Here is a 22,660-nt window from a genome sequence, read left to right on the forward strand (position 1 = left end):
CAAAATGGCATCGCGTCGTCTTCCACAGTCCCCCCGCCCCCCCTTCCCACATCTATTGTCCCATGGGCCAGGAGACAGGGTGGACATCATCCTCAGACGGGCAGAGATGGATCACTATTCTCCGGGGGGGGGGGGGGGTGTTACTAGTCCGGGAACGTTACCTGTTGCTGCACGTTAACTAGACCATCAACGGTGAGGAGAAAGGGAAAGAGGAGAGGAGGGTGTGTGTTGGTGAAGAGCGGGTGGGGGTGGGGGGTGGAGGGGTAGTAGCTTATGGCCACGAAAATTACTTTTAGTAGGTAATATATCTGTCCCAACAGGCACACAGGACACGGACGGAGACGGGCAGGCACACAGGACACGGACGGAGACGGGCAGGCACACACAGGGCACGACGGAGACGGGCAGGCACACAGGACACGGACGGAGACGGGCAGGCACACACAGGACACGGACGGAGACGGGCAGGCACACACAGGACACGGACGGAGACGGGCAGGCACACACAGGACACGGACGGAGACGGGCAGGCACACACAGGACACGGACGGAGACAGTCAGAAACTGGTGAAACAGAGGACCAAGACGACAACAAGGGGCCCTCAGCCAAACAAGACCATAAACACCTCAGGGATAACACGGTAAATGTCGTAGCTCGAGCCCGCTCCCCCATTTCTTCCCATCTCAGGTCTTCCTTCTTCTCTCCCATCTCTTATTTTGGGTGGTTGTCAAGCTCACACACACACACACACTCCTCTCCCCATGCTCGCCTTGGTCTACCTTCGCCGACTGGTTACACGACTTAAGACCCTTAACAAGCCAGTTCTGGACGCAGCAATTCATCAAGTCACTCTCCTCCAATAACCTTCCCCCCCCCCTACTCCTTGTACATTGTCTTTGGGTCGCGACACTCCATCGCACGCACACCTCTACTTGGGTGGGGGGGGGGGAGGGAAGGGTGACCCCTCCTCCCCACCATAACTGGTGCCACAGCTACTCTATCAGAGACACTGGTCCCTGAAGGCACGGTAGGAGGGGGGAGGGGTGATGTAATGTAGGGGTCATCGCAGGAGAACACTGTAGGGGGTCCTGGGTTGGGTATTACAGGTAGTTTAGTGAACAATTATATTCGTTCAGTATTTCTAAGCAGAGACGCAGCCAATTAAGACATTATTAGTCTGGTCCTCCTTGGATAGGGTTGGTTAGAGTTCTGGTACATTATACAGTAGTGTATATGGGCGCATGTGCCTATGGGTGCATGTGCCTATGGGTGCATGTGCCTATGGGTGCATGTGCCTATGGGTGCCATAAGCACAATCAGAGAACACTGTATAAACATCGGAGGTCCCCGGTTGTTCAACATCCTCCCAGCGTGTTAGTTTAGTTCATTTATTATGCACCCCATACCCATCTTATGAGCGGTAGTGGAAAGGGTTACAGAGGCACATAATGGGCTCAGGGACTGAACCCCACAATTCAATTAACTAAGCAAGTTATAATCTTGATGAGCTAGTTACAAAATTCAATACAAGTCGTCACATCATAAATGGGTTCGAGATCGACCATAAGTACAGTTTCTAAATTAAGCAACCGACACATGTGGAGAGCTAGTGTCAAAATTTATATGTTTGTCCTGCACACCGCCCCCCATCCAGTGGGCAGCGGTGGATAGGTTACAATTACTTAGTTACTACCTACAGTTAGCAAACTGGGGATATTTGGCAAAAATTTATGGTAACGGATAATTTTCAATGAAATATTTACACATTGTTGGAACATTGGTTATATAATTGTCTCTGAAATCACGTACCTTTTCGCACTCCATCACATAGTGACGGAGGGTGTGCGGATAATTTGACAGTCTACATTTGGTCAGGTCTACATCAGCAGATAATGAGAATTCCCAGAGATACTTGTAACACAGTCTAAGCCGAGCAGTAGTAACATCTAGAAGTTTGCCGATTTTATTGGATGAACCATAGATATGTGGCTCCTCTTGCATGCGAGCACAAGAAATATTACCAGAACAACCGTGGACATTTTCAAGAGAAATCTAGATTTTTTTTTCAAGGAATGTCAGACCAACAGGGCTGTAGTGGATACGTGGGCCTGTGGGCCGCTCCAAGCAACAGCGTGTTGGACCAAGCTCTCAAATCATGCCAGGCCTCGGGCCGGGCTTGGGGATTAGAACTCCCAGAACCCCACCAAGCAGGTATCAAGCAGCGAATTCCAAGGCATTTATTGAACGAGTCGCGTCTTAGTACAGGGAAAAGATTGCACCCTTCTACGTCATCGCTAACGCCACCAAACCCGACCTCATCGAACCAAAATATGATCACATTTTGAGTTACATGAAGTGTGCACAAGGTGTGAGGTCACTGATAGTGTGTGCGCACAAGTGTAGGATCCTACTGGACTGGAGGCACACTTACATCCTTCCATAAGCCAATACACTGCCTATCATGTCCCCAGCAACTGGCCTCCACACCGACACACAACTGGCTACAGCGGCTCACCGCCATCACTACTCCTACAATCGTCGCCGTTAACTTAACCTCCAAAACCCCAGGAATGAACCTATAGTCTGTTACCTGTAGTCTGTTTTGTGGGTTTACCCTTAGAGTCCGACCTAATGCCAGGATCGAATTATTATAATTTGTTCCAACAGGCTGTTGCTTGCAGCGGCTCGCAGGTCCTTATATTCACTACAACCCTCTTGGTCCGGCGCTTCCTGTAGGAAAATATCAATTGCTGCCACATCTATCTCACTGGCGTCGTTAGGGGTCGTTACCATATTACTGTGTTTGTGGTATGATGTGGTTATGGAGAGAAGTATACAACCTCCTGTACATGTGCGTGGTTGTGTGAGGAACCAAGTGACCCCCAGCATCAATTCATTGCCATGCTCAACTGAATGCAACAAGTGTTACCAAAATAGTAGTAGTACTCCAGTCTAGTGACTAATGGAAAGCTTTCAAGCTACTTTAAATCAGCAGCAGAATGAGGAGAGCACAACCCGTTCTCGCAAATTCGTAGTCATTATTGACTTATTAAATAAGTGCATAGGTGACATACTAAACATAATAGATACCCTTAAAAAACTTCATAGAAAACACCGACCTTACCTAACCTTGTTAGTATGTTAAGATAAGCATCTTATAGCTTCGTAATTACAATTGTTACTTAACCTATTATAGGTATAGGTTAAGTAATAATTGTAATTACGAAGCAATAAGATGCTAATCTTAACATACTAACAAGGTTAGGTAAGGTCGGTGTTTTCTATGAAGCTTTTTAAGGGTATCTATTATGTTTAGTATATCACCTATGCACGTAGTTAATAAGTCAATATTGACTATACGAATTTGCGAGAACGGGTTGGAGAGCAACGTTCTACACAATGCTATCTTTAGCTCAAGGCATATTACACGTATGCATATGATCAATGACCAAAGAGCCAGAGCTCAACCCCCGCAAGAACAACTAGGCGAGTACACACATTGACGCTTTACACAGACCAAGAGACTAGTCTACCACACTGTGCGTGCACAGTTTACATTCCCGGAATCAAAGTGCCACAAAGATTCCATGTCTTTGTCCCATCAATCACCAGGGTGTCACTAAGGCGAATTGCGAAATGTTAAGATCCTAAGGCAGTGTTGAATCAAGTTCAGCCACGAACGGAGACGACCGGAATACTTCTCTCTCTACATAACCTGAGTTACTTCCTTAAATGTATCTCACTGATGCCTTTTGATATACACCAGTATTCACCTTATTCAAATAAATATAATACTATCTCACCGCTGATAAATAATCCCTACTTAGGTTGACTCTAGATAAAGCAGAAGCGACGATGAAACACTACTGGTATCTGTAACTGTTGGAAACGTTAGTCCTCAGGCCCAGACCCGCATAAAGTAGCAGCATGTTTCAGTATCTAAGGTTGGCCTGCAACTCTACATGTAGTTATTATGATATCTTCAGCCAACCCATCCTCAGGCCATGTCCATTCCATCCAGCGGTCGACCCCATGGACGCGTTCATCAGCTTTAAAATGCTCTTCATTCGAAATGGGAATTTTCTCAAAACTAAATTAATATTGTTATATATTAGCATACTGTGCATATTTAGACGTTGGTTGAATTAGGTGTTCAGGACCTATTGGGGATTATTTGTATTTGTAGTACGTGGGTGAAGCAGTTACAGCGTTGTGGGTCGAACAAAAGTAGTCACCGAAGCCCTTGTTCGAGAAGTCTTCGAACGTCATCAGTCAAATCGTGTGTAAACCAGTTTTCATTCATAAACAGGGGGTTTGGCGGGAGCGTGGAATGGACTTTGGCCTTTGTTTACGAAGACAGGCAGCGTCAGCCAGGATTGGCTAGACACTAAATTACCTTACCAAGCCATGACACAGTTTGTTGAAACTGCAGTCAAAAAACTGGACGATTCCAAAACAATAATCCGCTTAAAAATCGGATGGCAACTACATGAAGCCAAACACAATGGATATCTCCACCCGCCTCACAGGCTGACCATCGCCACACTCCTGGACCAGCCCCCAAGGTCACGCCAGAACTAACCACAGCGCATATGTAGGTAATACCATGAAAACCTCACCACTACACACGCACTCCTCCCCCCCCCCTCACGCTCACACTCACCTCCACACTCTTTCTCTCACCACTCAACCCCCCCCCCTGCTCCACATACAACCCCTCCCCACCCTCCAAAACGCACACATCGATGCACAAGACAGCAGCCTCCTTGACACTCCTAGGGGGCGAAAATGAAACCAAGGGTTATTAACCGCAGGGATTAAGGTGCTGCTGCTTATTGCTGACTAAGTCACTATAGCGCGGCTGGAAATTAGGCATCCAACCCACAGACCAGACAGACTCTGACGGACGAATGAACGGGAACACATTCAGACGGATATGGACAGTCGGGCGGACGGAGGCGCGCACGCGCACAAGGCAAGGACCCTTGCGAGGTCTGGTAGCTGAGCGGACAGCGCCCAGAGCTCTTAATTCTGTGGCCCGGGTTCGATTCCCGAACCAGGCAGAAACAAATGGGCAAAGTTTCTTTCATCCCTGATACCCCTGTTACCTAGCAGTAAATAGGTACCTGGGAGTTAGACAGCTGTTACGGAGCTGCTTCCTGGGTGGGTGGGTGTACACTCACCTAATTGTGCTTGCGGGGGTTGAGCTCTGGCTCTTTGGTCCCGCCTCTCAACCGTCAATCAACAGGTGTACAGGTTCCTGAGCCTATTGGGCTCTATCATATCTACACTTGAAACTGTGTATGGAGTCAGCCTCCACCACATCACTGCCTAACGCATTCTATTTGTCAACCACTCTGACACTAAAAAAAAGTTCTCTCTAATATCTGTGGCTCATTTGGGCACTCGGATTCCACCTGTGTCCCCTGGTGCGTGTGCCCCTTGTGTTAAATAGACTGTCTTTATCTACCCTACCAATTCCCTTGAAAATCTTTAATGTGGTGATCATGTCCCCTCTAACTCTTTTGTCTTCCAGCGAAGCGAGGTTTAATTCCCGTAGTCTCTCCTCATAGCAAGGTGTGTACTTACCTAATTGTGCTTGCGGGGATTGAGCTTTGGGTCTTTGGTCCCGCCTCTCAACTGTCAATCAACTGGTGTACAGATTCCTGAGCCTATTGGGCTCTATCATATCTACATTTGAAACTGTGTATGGAGTCGGCCTCCACCACATCACTTCCTAGTGCATTCCATTTATTAACTACTGATATATGTATATATATATATATATGTGTGTGTGTGCGTGTGCGTGTGCGCGTGCGCGTGTGTGTGTGTGTGTGTGTGTGTGAAAGAAAAAACATTAGTAGTTGATTGACAGTTGAGAGGCGAGCCGAAAGAGCACAACTCAACCCCCGCAAGCACAACTAGGTGAATACACACACACACACAATTGGTGCTTGGTACACAAACAGGTGGAAGGGGCCAGATGCCTTCCCAGCAGACTTGGTAAAGTTATTCTCCCCAGGGCGAGGTGAGTCAGCCCCCCCTCCCCCACCTGTGAGGTAAGGGGAGGAAGAGAGGGGAGAGGTGCAAGGAAATAAGCTTGACTAATTGTAAATTAATCACTGGAACTAACATTAGGAGCTTTGGTACCACAGAACAATGGCAAACTACCCAGATCCAAGATTGATTTACAATTCAGTGTTTACAAGTTAGCGTCCCTTGGCTCCATGCCCCCCCCCCCCACACACACACACACACATACCTGGCCAAACTTTGAACATTATTATTCTACCGTTCCCGACGCTAGTGCTTGATGGTTCCAGCTGTGTTCCAAGTTCCAGCCACTCCGCTCGACCAGACATTACACTACTTGGTTTCTTAGAACTATACAGAAACACACTTGATCTCACTCTACACTTTTTCTCACTCTACACTTTTTCTCACAATACACTTTCTCGCTTCATCATAATAACTTTAGGAATTAAATTACTGTAGCAGCATAACAATGGAATAGATATATATTAACCAAAATATATTTCTTATAATATGGGGTATTTAACATGTGTAGGTATGTTTGTATCAGGACAGGATAAGAGAAACACATATATAAGGAAGGTGTCAGAAATACTGAACATAATGTCAGCAGTTGTTAATGAGCAGGCTGACTGGGGCTGGTCTGGGTCTGACTCACTCTCAACACCACATTACCAGCCATTCAACACTTCAGATTGCTCTCCAGAAAGCCATCGTTTTGCGACTAATTTCAAATGTCAAGTATCTAGCTACGGGTGTCCTAGGTGATAAGATGCATTAGAAGAAAAACTAAATGCTGATGCATACATGGACTTTTGCAAAGGTATTTGATAAATGGGACCATGGAGTGATGGCTCAAAGCAGATAGAAATATCGGGTAAAATAAGGCGATGGATATAAAATTTCCTGTCAAGCATGATGCAGAGTAAGAAACACAACCCGGTGCATGGAGAGTGACATCTTCTGTACCTCGGGGCACAGTTCTCGCACCTCTACTTTCTCTCATCTTTGTAGCACATGCAGAAACAATTACAAGTCACAGCTTCGTGACATACTATACGGATGATATATGAATATAACTTCTGTACAAGACATTGACAAAAATTCTAGCTGATATCAATAAAGCTCGACTGGACAAAGTAGAATAACACGAATTTTAAACAATATATTCAAGATACTTAGGTATGGGATCGTCTCAAAGCTCTCCAAATGTACTCATTAGAAAGGAGACGAGAGAGATATCAAATAATATACACATGGAAAATACTGGAGGGACAGGTCCCAAATCTACACAGTAAAATAACATACTGGAGTGAACGACATGGAAGAAAATGCTGAATAGAACCAGTGAAGAGGTGTCATAGGCACAATTAGAGAACACTGTATAAACATCAGACGTCCGCAGTTGTTCAACATCCTCCCAGCGAGTTAAGAAATATTGCCGGGACAACCGTGGACATCGAGAAAACTAAATCATTTTCTCCAAGGAGTGCCGGACCAACCGGGCTGTGGTGGGTATGTGGGCCTGCGGGCCGCTCCAAGCAACAGCCTGCTGGAGCAAGCAGGTCGAGCCCAACCTCAGGCCGGACTTAGGGAGCAGCACTCCCACAACCCATTCCAAGTGCCTCCACTGTTGTACACACACTACTTGTTCTCAATATGTATCCAGTGACCAGTGTGGAGCTAATGATTTTTAAATGTTTAAAGAATGAGCTAATGGTGTTAGCTGGATTTGTGATGACATATTGAGATAACTGGTCTGTGAATTATCTTTCATCAGGTGTAGGAAGTGACACCATGCCAGGCAGCAAGTTGGAGGGACTGCCAGGACTGACACCCAAGATACGCCATCAGCATTTGTTCCATATACACTTTGGTTATAGCCAGCATACAGAATGAGGCCTTGAATGCTAAGTAAAACTGGGCGAGGGAAGGTGAGGCGAGGAAGGGAGAGGGCGAAGGTAAGGCAAAGAAGGGAGAGGGCGAGGCGAGGAGGAAGGGAGAGGGCGAGGATGAAGGGAGAGGGCGAGGCGAGGAGGAAGGGAGAGGGCGAGGCGAGGAGGAAGGGAGAGGGCGAGGCGAGGGAGTCTACACCATTACTCTTCAATTATCCAAGTACCATAACCGGAGCTCCAGAGACGGTGGTGGAGGAGCCATCACACACACACAAGAGTCGATAACACAGCCCCTCCCTACACACGCTGCTTCTTACGCACCACAAGGCGTAAGTTGGACCCTTGAACCAAGTGAATTATTAATACCAACCACCAACCCTCCTCCTAATGAAGACTTGCTGAATTCATGTCAGCAAACTCCCTCAATAATATGAACATTTTAATTGAAATTGCACTATCATGGTGTTTAAAAATATAATTTAAAAACACATTCGCAATAAATAGGTTTCTAAAAATTCAGCTTGCGCGTCTCATTTGCATATTGTAAAAAAAACTGGAATCCATGGTTAGTAGTGGACCCGAGGCGTGTCTGAGTGGTGTGTACATGTACGCCACTGTTGCTCACATATTGCTAGGCTTCGCCTCACATGCGTCACTACATGTTGATTATTGCAACAAGAGGGAGGAGAGAGAGGAAGAGCAGAAAGAAGAAAAGGAGAGAAAATGATAGAAAAGGAAGGAAGGAGGAGGAAAAGAAAAAAACAACTTACCTTGCGTTACCTTGAGATGATTTCGGGGCTTAGCGTCCCCGCGGCCCGGTCCTCGATCAGGCCTCCTAGTTGTTGGAATAATAGTCAACGAGGCTGTTCTGATGATGATAGTGTTCTCTCTCAGAGTACCTGTTGCACCTCTGCTCTTCAACGGGGGTATTCTGCACATCCTGCCATGCCTTCTGGTCTCATGTGATGTTATTTCTGTGTGCAGGTTTGGGACCAGCCCCTCTATTTTCCACGTGTAAATTATTAAGTATCTCTCCCGCCTGCGCTCAAGAGAATACAGATTTAGGCATTTTAGTCGGTCCCAATAGTTTAGATGTTTTACCGAGTGGATTCTAGCAGTAAAGGATCTCTGCACGCTCTCCAGGCCAGCAATTTCTCCAGCTTTGAAAGGGGCTGTAATTGTACAGCAGTACTCCACTCTAGAGAGCACTAGCGTCTTGAAAAGTATCATCGGTACAGCATCTCTAGCGTGAAAATAGGAGACGGCGCTCTGGACTCGTAATCGTAAGATCCTGATTCGATCCCCGGTGATGGCAACAACAAAATGGGCAGAGTTTTTCACTCTGATGCACCTGTTACCTAGCAGTAAATAGGTACCTGGGAGTTAAGACAGCTGCTACGGGCTGCTTGTTGTGTGTGTGTAGGTGTGTGTATGTGGGTGTAGGTGTGTGTATGTGGGTGTAGGTGTGTGTATGTGGGTGTAGGTGTGTGTATGTGGGTGTAGGTGTGTGTATGTGGGTGTAGGTGTGTGTGGGAGTAGGTGTGTGTACGGGAGCCGGTCGGCCGAGCGGACAGCACGCTGGACTTGTGGTCCTGGGTTCGATCCCAGGCGCCGGCGAGAAACAATGGGCAGAATTCACCCTATGCCCCTGGTACCTAGCAGTAAAATAGGTACCTGGGTGTTAGTCAGCTGTCACGGGCTGCTTCCTGGGGGTGGAGGCCTGGTCGAGGACCGGGCCGCGGGGACACTTAAAAAAAAAGCTCCGAAATCATCAAGATAACCTCAAGATGTGGGTGTAGGGGTGGGTGGGTGGGTGTATGTGGGTGTAGGGGTGGGTGGGTGGGTGTATGTGGGTGTAGGGGTGGGGGCGAGTGTGAGAGTGTGTGCTCTCACCTATTTGTGCTTGCGGGGGTTGAGCTCTGGCTGTTTGGTCCCACCTCTCAACGTCAATCAACTGGTGTACAGATTCCTAAGCCTACTGGGCTCTATCATATCTACATTTGAAACTGTGTATGGAGTCAGCCTCCACCACATCACTGCCTAATACATTCCACCTGTTAACTGCTCTGACACTTAAAAAGTTCTTTCTAACGTCCCTGTGGCTCATTTGGGTACTCAGTTTCCATCTGTCCCCCCTTATTCGCGTACCACTCATGTTAAACAGTTTATCCTTATGTACCCTAGAGAGCACTAGCGTCTTGAAAAGTATCATCATCGGTATAACATCTCTAGTGTGAAAGGTTCTTGTTATCCAACCTGTCATTTTTCTTGCAGATGTAACGGCTACTTTATTGTGTTCCTTAAGGTAGGTAGGTAGGGGGGGTGGGGGTGGGGGGGAGGGGTGGGGGGTGGTGTGTGCAACCCGTTCTCGCAAATTTAATAAGTCAATATTGACTTATTAAATATGTGCATAGGTGACATACTTAACATAATAGTTTCCCTTGAAAAGCTTCATAGAAAACACAGACCTTACCTAACCTACTTAGTATGTTAAGATAAGCTTCTTATTGCTTCGTAATTACAATTATTACCTAACCTATACCTATAATAGGTTAAGTAACAATTGTAATTACGAAGCTATAAGATGCTTATTTTAACATACTAAGTAGGTTAGGTAAGGTCGGTGTTTTCTATGAAGCTTTTCAAGGGAAACTATTATGTTTGGTATGTCACCTATGCACGCAACTAATAAGTGAATATTGACTTATTAAATTTGCGAGAACGGGTTGGGTGTGTGTGTGTGCGCGTGTGTGTGCGCGTGTGTGTGCGCGCGCGCGCGTGTGCGTGTGCGTGTGTGTGTGTGTGTGTGTGTGTGTGTGTGTGTGTGTGTGTGTGTGTGTGTGTGTGTGTGTGTGTGTGTGTGTGTGTGTGTGTGTGTGTGTGTGTGTGTGTGTGCGCGCGCGCGTGTGTGCGCGCGCGCGCTTACCTAGTTGTGCTTGCGGGGGATAAGCTCTGGCTTTTTGGTCCCGCCTTTCAACTGTCAATCAACTAACGTATAGGTTCCTGAGCCTACTCGGCTCTATCATATCTACACTTGAAGCTTTGTATGGAGTCTGCGAGCGAGCGTGCGTGTATGGAGAGGGGAAAAAAATTAGTAGTTAGTAACAGTTGATTGATTGACAGTTAAGGGGTGGGGCCGAAAGAACAGAGCTCTACCCCCGCAAGCCCAACTAGTTGAATACAGGAAGAAGGAGAGTACCCCAACACCGGCCCCACACCACTGGAGGGAGAGGGAGGGGGGGCGGGTACCTGGGCGCTGCGGGTATAATTACCAAACCACCCGGGCGGGAGAAGTTAACAAGGGTTATAATGCCATCATTAAACCTCCCGGAGGAGCAGGACTACCCCGGCGCCCTCTACATTACACCACGGTACCATCACTATACCGTACGGGTATGGTACTGACGGCAACACCCCTCTCATGCTCCAGGAGCCTCCACCTCCCCATCCCATGCTCCAGGGCCCCTCTCCCATGCTCCAGGGGACCCCCATCCAATGCTCCAGCCCCCCTCCCCTTCTCATGCTCCAGGGCCCCCCTCCCCTTCTCGTGCTCCAGGGCCCCCCTCCACTTCTCATGCTCCAGGGCCCCCCTCCACTTCTCATGCTCCAGGGCCCCCCTCCACTTCTCATGCTCCAGGGCCCCCCCCCCCCTTGCTGTAACCAGGACACTAATGGACGCTGGACAAATGACTGTTATAATAGTGTATTAATGTTAACTTAGTGACGAGCTGAACTGAGCTAGGAGCGTTGAGGCCGTCTCCTACGTGGTTTCAACAGTAGGCCTATGCTGGAGTCCTGGCCTAGGTATAGTCTGGAGAAAGGCCTAGCAAGACGGCACGGAGCCGAGTGATTAATGATAGTAGTGGAGGGAGGCGTCTTGGAGAACACGGCACCATTTGTCTCCGAAAACACCAGCTCCTCCAGGTTGTTGGATTGCCGGGGGGGGGGGGGGGGTGTTTACTATTTGTTTCTTACTGTTTTTGCGCCTGCAGGATCCAGTTGATGGTCTTTGGGCCCCAGCCATTCTAACCATCGGTTGTCTGTTGAATTGTCTCCCGACCTCTTCTCTCATCATATCTACTATATATTTATTGTTCTTTTTCCCTCCCTCCCTCCCTCCCTCCCTCCCTCACACACACACACACACACACACACACACACACACACACACACACACACACACACACACACACACACACACACACACACACACAGGGATGGGAGCAGTGTTTTGAAGAGCGGTACTCACCTAATTGTGCTTGCCGGGACAAAAGTCGAACAGCGGGACCAAAGAGCTTGGACTCTTTGGTCCCGGTGTGGGGGGGGGGGAAGGGGAGTGACGGGGGGGAAGGGGAGTGACGGGAGGAAAGGGGAGAATTTTGAGTACTTCTTCAGACTTAATTGCATCGTATTAAATTTACCAAGGAGTTCCAAACACGTAAATATAAAATTTTAATATAATTTTTTCTTCAATTACAACCCATGTTGCTTTGGGCAAATACTTACCTAGAATATGTAACCAGTCAAGTGTTTAAAAACAAAAATTCCAGATGTTGGTTACAAGGCTGGTCCAGTAACTACTTGCTGTGAACTATGAGTAGGTTGTGGGAACCTGACCCACCAATGCTCTAAAACAAGGGTCTAAGGTAACATGATCACAATATGCAAGATTCTTCTAGGCACAAAGTGCACGAAAGGAAAATGTTTAAGACGAATAGGGGCACGATGAGAGGGCCGAGGTGGGGAGGGGTAAATTATGAACTCAATTAAGCCATAGGAATATAAAGAAGAACTTCAGTCGTCGTCCCAATTGAGAGATCAGGAAAGAGCAGGAGCCGAGGGTAACTGCAAGATAAGGAACGTGTTCGATCCAACCGCACAAATTAAACTTGTAAAAGTTGAGAAGTTTGCAACGCGGAGGGTTTCTGAACTGCTTAGGATGGGAAAGGTTGAAGCAATTGAACATAATGAAGCTAGCCAAGAGAGAACGGTGAGGTATCACACACTATACTTTGAAGATATATGATCTTAGTTCCTAATATGCTCAATGATACAAATTAGTGGAGTGGAGTGGATATGTGGGCCTGCAGGCCGCTCCAAGCAACAACCTAGTGGACCAAACTCTCACAAGTCACCGGGCCGGGCTTGGGGATTAGAAGAACTCCCAAACCCCCATCAACCAGGTATCAACCAGGACGATATGGTAAGTGTACAACAGAACCAGTGAAGAGTTATAAACACACACCACCACCACCATCACAGGAGCACGAATATTAAACCTTGCACAAGTAATATCGCTGGAATAAGGATTGGAGTTTTTTAAAAGTGCCGCAACAGCTGGGTTGAGGTATCATTTTTTATCCCGCACTTCAAAAGTGCAGACATTTTTAGTTTCATAACTGGTTGTGATTTGTTTGGACCTACAGACCAGTACCAGTTTTTCAGAATCAAAAAAATCTTCCACAGGTAAACATGGTATTGTAATCTTCCAAGGGTATGAAAGTGGTACAGAAAATACAGAGCGGAAGAAGGACATGTATACAAAGGATACCAAGAGAACGAGAGGCCTAGGGGGAAGCCGAGACCAGTCCCACAGATGTCAGGAAACATGATTAAAGTATGACAGTAATAAGGACAAAAATGAAGAAGAGAAAGCAGTAAATCCCCACAGTTTTACAAGGACATATCAGGAGATGTCCAACTTCATACGACTGTCATGGTAAGGCGGGGTCCAAAAGCTTACTCTTACATAAGTACCTATAAGAGAGCATAAAATACTAATAATAATTAATAATAATAAAAAATAATTTAACATATACATACCTAAGCGCCCTAGTGGCCAAAATAGACTTTAAATGTACCAATACATTCCTCCAACCTTATTTGTCGGGGCATAATACTTGGCCGAAAATGCAAGTCCTATTAGGGTCGAAAATCCCTTTGGTTGAAGTATTCAGTGAAGAAATAATAATAGTATTATTTGCGGAATGATTAACTATATTACCCGTACTTCCTTGATATTGATTTTATTTATACATGTAATATTAATCGAATGGTTGTCATTGTTGACATTATTATTCATCTTTGTGTGTAATGATATTCGTATTAGATCAGTATTTTACTCATGTCGCGTTTCCGGGCGCGCCAGCCTAAGTGAGGGGGGCGCGCCAGCCTAAGTGAGGGGGGCGCGCCAGCCTAAGTGAGGGGGGCGCGCCAGCCTAAGTGAGGGGGGCGCGCCAGCCTAAGTGAGGGGGGCGCGCCAGCCTAAGTGAGGGGGGCGCGCCAGCCTAAGTGAGGGGGGCGCGCCAGCCTAAGTGAGGGGGGCGCGCCAGCCTAAGTGAGGGGGGCGCGCCAGCCTAAGTGAGGGGGGCGCGCCAGCCTAAGTGAGGGGGGCGCGCCAGCCTAAGTGAGGGGGGCGCGCCAGCCTAAGTGAGGGGGGCGCGCCAGCCTAAGTGAGGGGGGCGCGCCAGCCTAAGTGAGGGGGGCGCGCCAGCCTAAGTGAGGGGGGCGCGCCAGCCACGCCAGCCTAAGTGAGGGGGCGCGCCAGCATTTAGTCATTTATAATGAGCAATATATCTATTTCCCCTCTTACTCCAGCTAGGCTAATACCGAGCTTACTGTGGGAGCATTGCTTATAGAAGTGTGGGAGGTGGGAGCAGGGCGGTGGGTGGACAGCGCTTCGAATTCGTAGGCCTGAGGTTCCAGGTTCGATCCCCGGTGGAGGCAGAGACAAATGGGCAAATTTTTTCTTTCACCCTGATGCCCCTGTTACCTAGCAGTAAATAGGTACCTGGGAGTTAGATAGCTGCTATGGGCTGCTTCCTGGGGGGGGGGGGGGTGTAACAAAAAAAAAAAAACAAGAGGACCGGGCCGCGGGGACACTACGCCCCGAAATCATCTCAAGATAGGCGGGAGCGGTAGCGCACACACCACAGTACAGAACATTCAGTCAAATTGAAATAAATTTAGACATTTGATATACATATATATATGTATATATATGTATGTATTATATATATATATGTATGTATTATATATATATATATATATATATATATATATATATATATATATATATATATATATATATATATATATATATATATATATATATATTATATTTTATTATATATATTATATTATATATATTATATTATATATTATATTATATATTATATTATATATATAAACTAGGGAAGGGAGTAACACCTCTGGCTTGAAGAAGGGGGCACCTCATAGCCTCTGAGAAAAGCACACACAACGTCTTGTACGCCTTGTCGGGTTCCTCCAGCTCCTCAGCTGGCCGGCAGGAACCACGGATGCAGTGTGCGTTTCCTCTCTGGATTTCTGGAGCGTTTCTTCTTCATACTAAGGCGCTGAAAGAGTAACTGACGGCTCTAGGGTCTCTAGTTGTTCAATTAGGTTAGAACTTAGCTCCTTAAAAAAAAAATAGCAGCACTTTTACCCCAGGCACCAAGTGTATGAGACAATGGGGACAAAATTGTAGTGGTGATCAAGATTTCTATATTTACGAGACTTGGGTGCTTCTCCGTGAGTGGCAGCACCGCCTGGATGTACTACACTGAAGTCAACATAGATGTTGGCTAAAGTTGAAACGCAAGAAAACCCACACCAACTGTCTACCATTCTCCAGGGGTCCATTGTGAGGATGTCGAGACATACCAAGTTCTCCACTTGGGTGCGTGTAATATATATTTTTCGTTAAATCAGTTCAGATTTCGTGTGCCAGACACCCTCTCCTGTTTAGTAAATTCAGTACAAGACTACTCGAGCCAAAGTAGAGGACTCTTTAGCCAGGATATACTCTTGATCCTCACAGGACTGACTCCCACTGACAGTGTAACGTACAGCAGAAGCAGTCTAGGAGTGCAGCTTCAAACACAGTTCTGGCCGAGGGTAGGAAAAGTGTGCCACTGGCAGGGTTCTGAACATCCCCCGAGGGGAAATTACTGCAACTCAAGAGTTAATATCCCACCTTGTCTGTTGGTCGCCAGTCATTAGGCAACCGGCGGCAGAAAGAGCGAGAGTCCAAGACATAATACACGATCATGTAGGCACAAATAGGCGAGTCTGTACACACACACACACACACACACACACACACACACACACACACACACACACACACACACACACACACACACACACACACGTATAGTGTAACAATATCAACACCCTCCAGTATAGTCAAGTCAGGCGCCTTACTTAATGCTGCCATCCCAGCCACATTTATTATATTCTCGACGACAACGCCCGCATCCCGATGACACCCCGGCACCGGGCTGTGTGCGGGACCCGTACACGGCACCGGGCTGTGTGCGGGACCTGTACACGGCACCGGGCTGCGTGCGGGACCTGTACACGGCACTGCTGCACCTGTGGTGCAGGTACTACAGTCGGGTTCCTTCTAGACTCGCTAGGGAGAATTCTGGGTTCGAATCCCGGGCTAGACAGAAATGGTTGGGCTCATTTCCTATCACCTAATGCCCCCCCGTCCACCTAGCAGTATGTAGGTACTCAGAAGTTAGTCAGCTTAATGTGGGGATGCGTCCTGGGAAGGGTCAGTAATTCCACCTCGCTAGAAGCCCAACATGTATGTATGTGTCTAATCACTTAGTTGTGTTTGCTGGGGTTGAGCTCTGGCTCTTTGGTTCCGCCTCTCAACTGTCAATCAACCGGTAATCAACTGTACTCACCTATTTGTACTCGCCTATTTGTGCTTGCGGGGGTTGAGCTTTGGCTCTTTGGTCCCGCCTCTCAACTGTCAATCAACTGGTGTACAGATTCCTGAGCCTACTGGGTTCTATCATATCTACATTTGAAACTGTGTATGGAGTCAGCCTCCACCACATCACTGCCTAGTGCATTCCACCTGTTAACTACTCTGACACTGAAAAAGTTCCTTCTAACGTCTCTGTGGCTCATGTGGGGACTCAGTTTCCACCTGTGTCCCCTTGTTTGTGTTCCACCCATGCTAAATTGTTTGTTTTTGTCCATCCTGTCGTTATTGTTGTTTTAGATTCAGCTACTCGGAACTAAAAGTTCAAAATAGCACGGGCTATGGTGAGCCCATTGTGGACTCACCTGGCACAGGAGGTGGCTGTAACTGGGAACCTTTCCCCTCTTCATCCTGTCAATTCCTGAGAATTTTATAGGTGGTGATCATGTCTCCCCTTACTCTTCTGTCTTTCAGGAACGAGAGATTTAGCTCCCGTACCCTTTCCTCGTAGCTCATACCTCTCAGTTCTGGGACTAGTCTGGTGGAATACCTCCAGTTTGTCCAGGTCATCCTGTAGTCTCTGTCTATCTTCATCTGTCTTGATTCTTCTCAAAAATTTTGAGTGGTAACTTGACAATGGTCCAGGTTGGACTCTAACGTTGTCGGTTCTCAAAATTTTTGGATCAGCAAAGACTGCGAGGAATGAGTTTATACCCTCTGGAAGATCGTTTACATATACTAGAAACAGGATGAGTCCAACTAAAGAGCCCTGTGGGACTCCGCTGGTGACATCTCGCTACTCTGATGTCTCCCCCCCCCCCCACCCCTCACAGTTACTGGCTGTCTCTTGTTGCTTTGTTACTCCCTTATCCACTGGAGAACCTTAACTTTTACTCCTGCCTGTTTCTCCACCTTTTGTAACAGCCTCTTATGAGGTACTGTGTCAAAGGTTTTATGAAAGTAAGAAAATGCAGTCTGCCCACCCTTCTCTCTCTCGTCTAATTTTTGTTGCCTGGTCATAGAATTCTTTTAATCCTATGAGGCACGATTTACCATCCCTGAACCTTTGCTGGTGGTGTGTTACAAAGCTCGTCCTCTCCAGATGTTCCACGAGCCTTTTCCTCGCGATCTTCTTCACCTTGCATGGTATACAAGTTTGGAAAAGTAACCTATAGTTCAGTGCTTCTTGCCTGTCACCCTTTTTGTATATTGGGGCTACATTAGCTGTCTTCCTCGCGAGCTGTTTCTTCCCATAAGAATACTTGTCTCAATCCTTGTTTTAATAGTTCTTTCTAGTTGACTGGAGTTGGCAGACGTGTTGTTCTCTAAAGACGGTAGGCGGTGGGTGGATGGTGGGTGGGTGGATGGTGGGTGGGTGGATGGTGGGTGGATGGTGGTGGGTGGATGGTGGGTGGATGGTGGGTGGATGGTGGTGGGTGGATGGTGGTGGGTGGATGGTGGTGGGTGGATGGTGGGTGGGTGGGGGTGTGAGGAGCACACACTGCAGTGCGGACAGTCGGCTGGGATGAAAGCTCCGGGATAAGGCCAAGCCATAACGACACATTACCACACTTACACACCATCTTGTCCACAAGTGTCCGTGGGGGCAGGGGCGAGGCAGGGGAACCGTTAGCCATCGCCAAGTATAAAAACCATATCTGCGAATTCACTCATTTTCCTATCTACGTGTAAATATTGAATGTGAAATACGATAGTTTTTAAGAGTATCATCTGGGGACAATGACCACCAGCCTTATCTTCCCTTCCCCTGAACCTTCTCTCAAACACCCGCATGGAAGGGTACCCCCCCCCCCCCCCCCGCCCACACTCACACGCCCGCAGCAAGGGTAACCCCCCCCCCCCCGCCCACACGCCCGCAGGGAGGGGTATACCCCCACACGCCCGCAGGGAGGGATATACCCCCACACCCCCGGGAGGGAGGGGGGGGGGAGGGGGAGGACACACCCCACAGGTAAGCCAGGTACACTTACCTTCTCCTTGTGATGAGGCTTGGTGATGCGGCACTTGGGGATGATCTTGCCGGCGTAGGTCTGGTTGGTGGTGAGGTCCGTCACCTCGTGCACCCGCGCGAACCCGCCCTGTGGCCACGGAAAACACAAGTGTTAGTTATGCAAGTCAGAGACCCCTCCCCCCCCCTTCTTCCCCCACACACACAGTCACCCCCCCCCACACACACACAGTCACCCCCCCCACACACACACAGTCACCCCCCCCCCACACACACAGTCACCCCCCCCCACACACACACAGTCACCCCCCCCACACACACACAGTCACCCCCCCCACACACACACAGTCACCCCCCCCACACACAGTCACCCTCATCCCCTCACGCACACTATCCTTCTCCCACACTGGATAGAGTAGGGGAATAAAATATTTCCTCAGAGGGGGTAAAGAGCACCCCCCCCCCCCCCCCCGCATTTTACTCTTATTCTCAAGACAATTGAAAATTAGGTTTTCAGAGTACGGTTCATTTCACTAATTACAGTATGGTGATCAGGTACTTGTATTCTCTCCCGGTGATCACATGAGGGTACTCGACCCCCCCCCCCCCCCTGGTGGAAATGACTGCACTAAGCAGCCACGTCATTTAGCATTTGAAATCAGAAAAAATATCCCAGAAATATTTTAACTGTTAATCTCTCTATTATAAGTCTTTATGCTACGCTAACTTTCCTCCCTGAAGAAGTAAGCTTCGGCCGCCATCCGGAAAAAATGGAGATGAAAATGCGTCAAATATTTTTTCCCTGTTAGTTTTAGTTAAATAGGTAACGGCAACGTTTTAAAGGGAAATTGAATTGTTGCAAATATGGTCCTGAGCATATGCTATCTCGGGGTAACTGTTTCTGTGAAAAAAGGTCGAAGTGGAGAGAGGAAATAAAAGGAGAGCGCGCGAGAGCAGCTTAATCTAACTAGGGAGGCTTAGCCAGTGAATATTTATTTTACCCACCGAATGAAATGTGTTGTCTCCACCTGTCGTACCATCGTTGACCCTCCTGTCCTGCGTGACAGTGAACACCAGCATTATCCTCACTTTAATAAGACCTAATTGAAATCCTCAGATTATTGACAATTACAATTTTCCCTAAAGATGTTTATAACAATAAGATGTCGTCGTTATCAAACTTAATTGAGAAAGTTATTCTGGTGTCACTGCAGGTTGTGGGTGTTGAACGGCTCTTGCTTCCAATAATTTAACTTCTTCATACACAACAGCCTACAGCAGAGACCATATTCGTAAGGTATGTAGAACCATTTACCTGCTTAACAATGCCCCAAGATCAATTGGTATGTGCTATTATCCTTTAAGCTCCCAACGGTCCTCGCTTCCTTGCCTTTTCTTTAAAATTATCGTTTCAAGGAACACACGAGAGAGATTCAGGCACATCAGTTTTGAGGAACGCAGTTGTTGAAGGGTATTTATCAATTTCACACAAACTGGATCTAATATCCTCTCGAACGATTCCTGCTGAACGATACGAAGGCGTTCATCCTGTCCGTTCTTCCTTCACGTGTTGTAAAAACTAGCAGAATCTTATGATCAGCGCCACGAAAACAAATGGTTGGTTCTCTTGTATCCAGAAGTGACAACGTAATCTTTATCATATATCTTATGAAGCCGGCTCTTGACAGTGTTGTCAGTAGGTACACTGCCTCAGAGATCTTGAAACACTTCACTGAATGAGAATCGACATTCTTCTCAACGTGCCTCGACATGTGAACATTCATGTGAACACACACATGATGTACTGTAGCAGTGCCTGGTCACACGGTCCTCTCTTCAGGTGTGTATGTAGATCGCTAAAAGAACTTTCCTGAGAACGATCCGTGACACCTTCCCTCTGGTGCCACCATGTCTGATACATTATAGTTACAGTGTCACTTCTCAGCCCCGTTTAACTTTCATTCTTTTTGGCTACCTCGAAAGCATTGTTTTTTAAATTACAGACTTTTAACTTCAGGCCCTGTATCACGTTTATCCATTGGTCTCTGAATCCCTTTTAACTAATTTTTTCCGAAACATCCTCTAACAAAGAAAGCAGTTCCTTTTGAGGTCAAACAAATTGTAACTTTACCTTCCAACGCCGATTGTTGAGGAAGATTGTTTTCCTCTTGCTTTAACTGCTGCAACAATGTTATTCTCTAGTGTATGATTGTTGATATCTTACAGTCACAGCAACACTTGCTAGTCTGTCATGGTGAATTATTTTATTCTCGCCTCTTTCTTTTTCTCGTGCTTGTCTTTTCTTCCCTTTAGTTCAATATTATTCGAGACGCTTCACAAATAAAACTCAAATCTGAATCCATTTCAAATATAAAAAAAAAATCAATTACAGTAATACAGTATAACAAGTATTATCATTTACTGTAACAGCAGCAGCACAGGCAAACTGCTCTCCAGTCCTGAAAAATAGAAAACACTGATGATTTACTAATATTATCGACTTGCCATTACTCACTTTCCTATAACCTTATGTACAGTAAAAAAAAATTACTTGCTTTTTAAGTAATGTATCAAAAGTCTAATTTACCTAGAAATTAATGCCAATTATATTTCGAACTTTTTTTCTCTGAACCCGTGAACATGGCTGAGGACCATTTAGGTAAATAATTAATAATAATTAATCTTCACTAAGTATTCGTTACCTATTTAGCTAACAAATTTTTGGCGCCATTTTCTCCAAGATGGCGGCGGAAGCTCACTTCTCCCGAAGGGGAAACTTAAGCCTAGAAAATGAACTCTATTTAGCTAACAGTTGATAAACATTATTTCTTTTAACGTAGTTTCAAGCTTTCTTTGAATGTTTTTTAGAATTACCATTATTTTTTTGGCTTAATTGAAAACGCTACCTTTCACAACACATCTTCCTAACAAGACATAAGAACAACGTTGGCCACCACAGGGCCAGCTTGAGCGTGTATGGCCAGGTACAGCATCACCCAATCAAAACAAGGTTCAAACAGGTTTTAGTTCATTTAGTGTGCCTCGAATATTGTGGGAGTGGTGGTAGAAAGGTTACAGCGGTCCATGATGGGCTCAGCTACTCGGCCCCAAAATTCGTTTACCTTAGCAAGTTACAGCATTGATGACCGGCTTACATAATTTAACATGTATCTCTGTCTACAGTTTTCGAAAGTTCAGCTTAATGTGGCCCCCCCCCCAGGTTATTGTAGCCGCCCCCCCCCCCCCCCCCTCAGGCTACAATAGCTTCTTAACTGCTCTGACACAAACAAATCCCACTACTCTGGTTGTGGCTCGCCTACATACTAGGCCTCCGCTTGTGTCCCCTTGTTCGTGAACGTGTAAAATAGGTCGCCCTTCTCTACCTTGTCAATTCCTCCGAGAATGTCAACTGTCAGTCCCTGCTATATAGTATCTGAACTAGACAGCCCGGATAACCATCTCTTTTAAAACTCCAGCCCCTACTTGAGAGCAGAGATGCCAATCCTCCCCTCCTCCTTCCGTCTCTTTCCTTTATAAGTAGTAGTCCTGCAGAAACACTATTTGTTATGATGACTTGAGACCCGGGTTCAATCCCCGGTCTTGACGGAAATAATTTGGCCAGCTTTTCCTTTCACCCGATGCTGGGGTTCAACTAGCAGTAAATAGGTATCTGAGATTTTGAAGTTGTGGGCCTACGTGTTGGAGAGGTGTGTAATATATGGATGTAAAGAAAATACGTCGGGAGTCGGTACATTAGACAACCATCGGTGAGAAAGGTGTTCAAAACGTGTTAGCTCGACAAATAGGCACAAATAGGTGAAGCCACCAATTTACCGCCATCCCCGACCACACTCGCCCCTACACCCTTCGTCTAGGAAATTGTGATGGTAAAGCTAAGCGCACCAAGCCAGAATGAGAATGAGGTTAGAGCAGGTTTGTTTTACATTATGGATAAAACGAAGCCCAACTTCCAACATTAGCTTGGCAAGGTCCTTCAAAATTCAGTGGAGAGAGAACGCGTC

General features: G+C 46.7%; 1 protein-coding gene across 1 annotated transcript in view; it reads right to left on the bottom strand.

Annotated features, from left to right (window-relative positions):
• Positions 1 to 22,660, bottom strand: part of LOC123745603 (serine/threonine-protein kinase PLK1) — a 347,873-nt gene that overhangs the window by 105,917 nt on the left and 219,296 nt on the right. Inside the window, exon 2 of the mRNA XM_045726314.2 lies at positions 18,661 to 18,768. Coding sequence (XP_045582270.1) covers positions 18,661 to 18,768 — 108 coding nt within the window. The remainder of the gene's footprint in view (positions 1 to 18,660; positions 18,769 to 22,660) is intronic.

This window comes from Procambarus clarkii, chromosome 10 (assembly GCF_040958095.1).
Source record: "Procambarus clarkii isolate CNS0578487 chromosome 10, FALCON_Pclarkii_2.0, whole genome shotgun sequence".
Taxonomy (NCBI): Eukaryota; Metazoa; Arthropoda; class Malacostraca; order Decapoda; family Cambaridae; genus Procambarus; species Procambarus clarkii.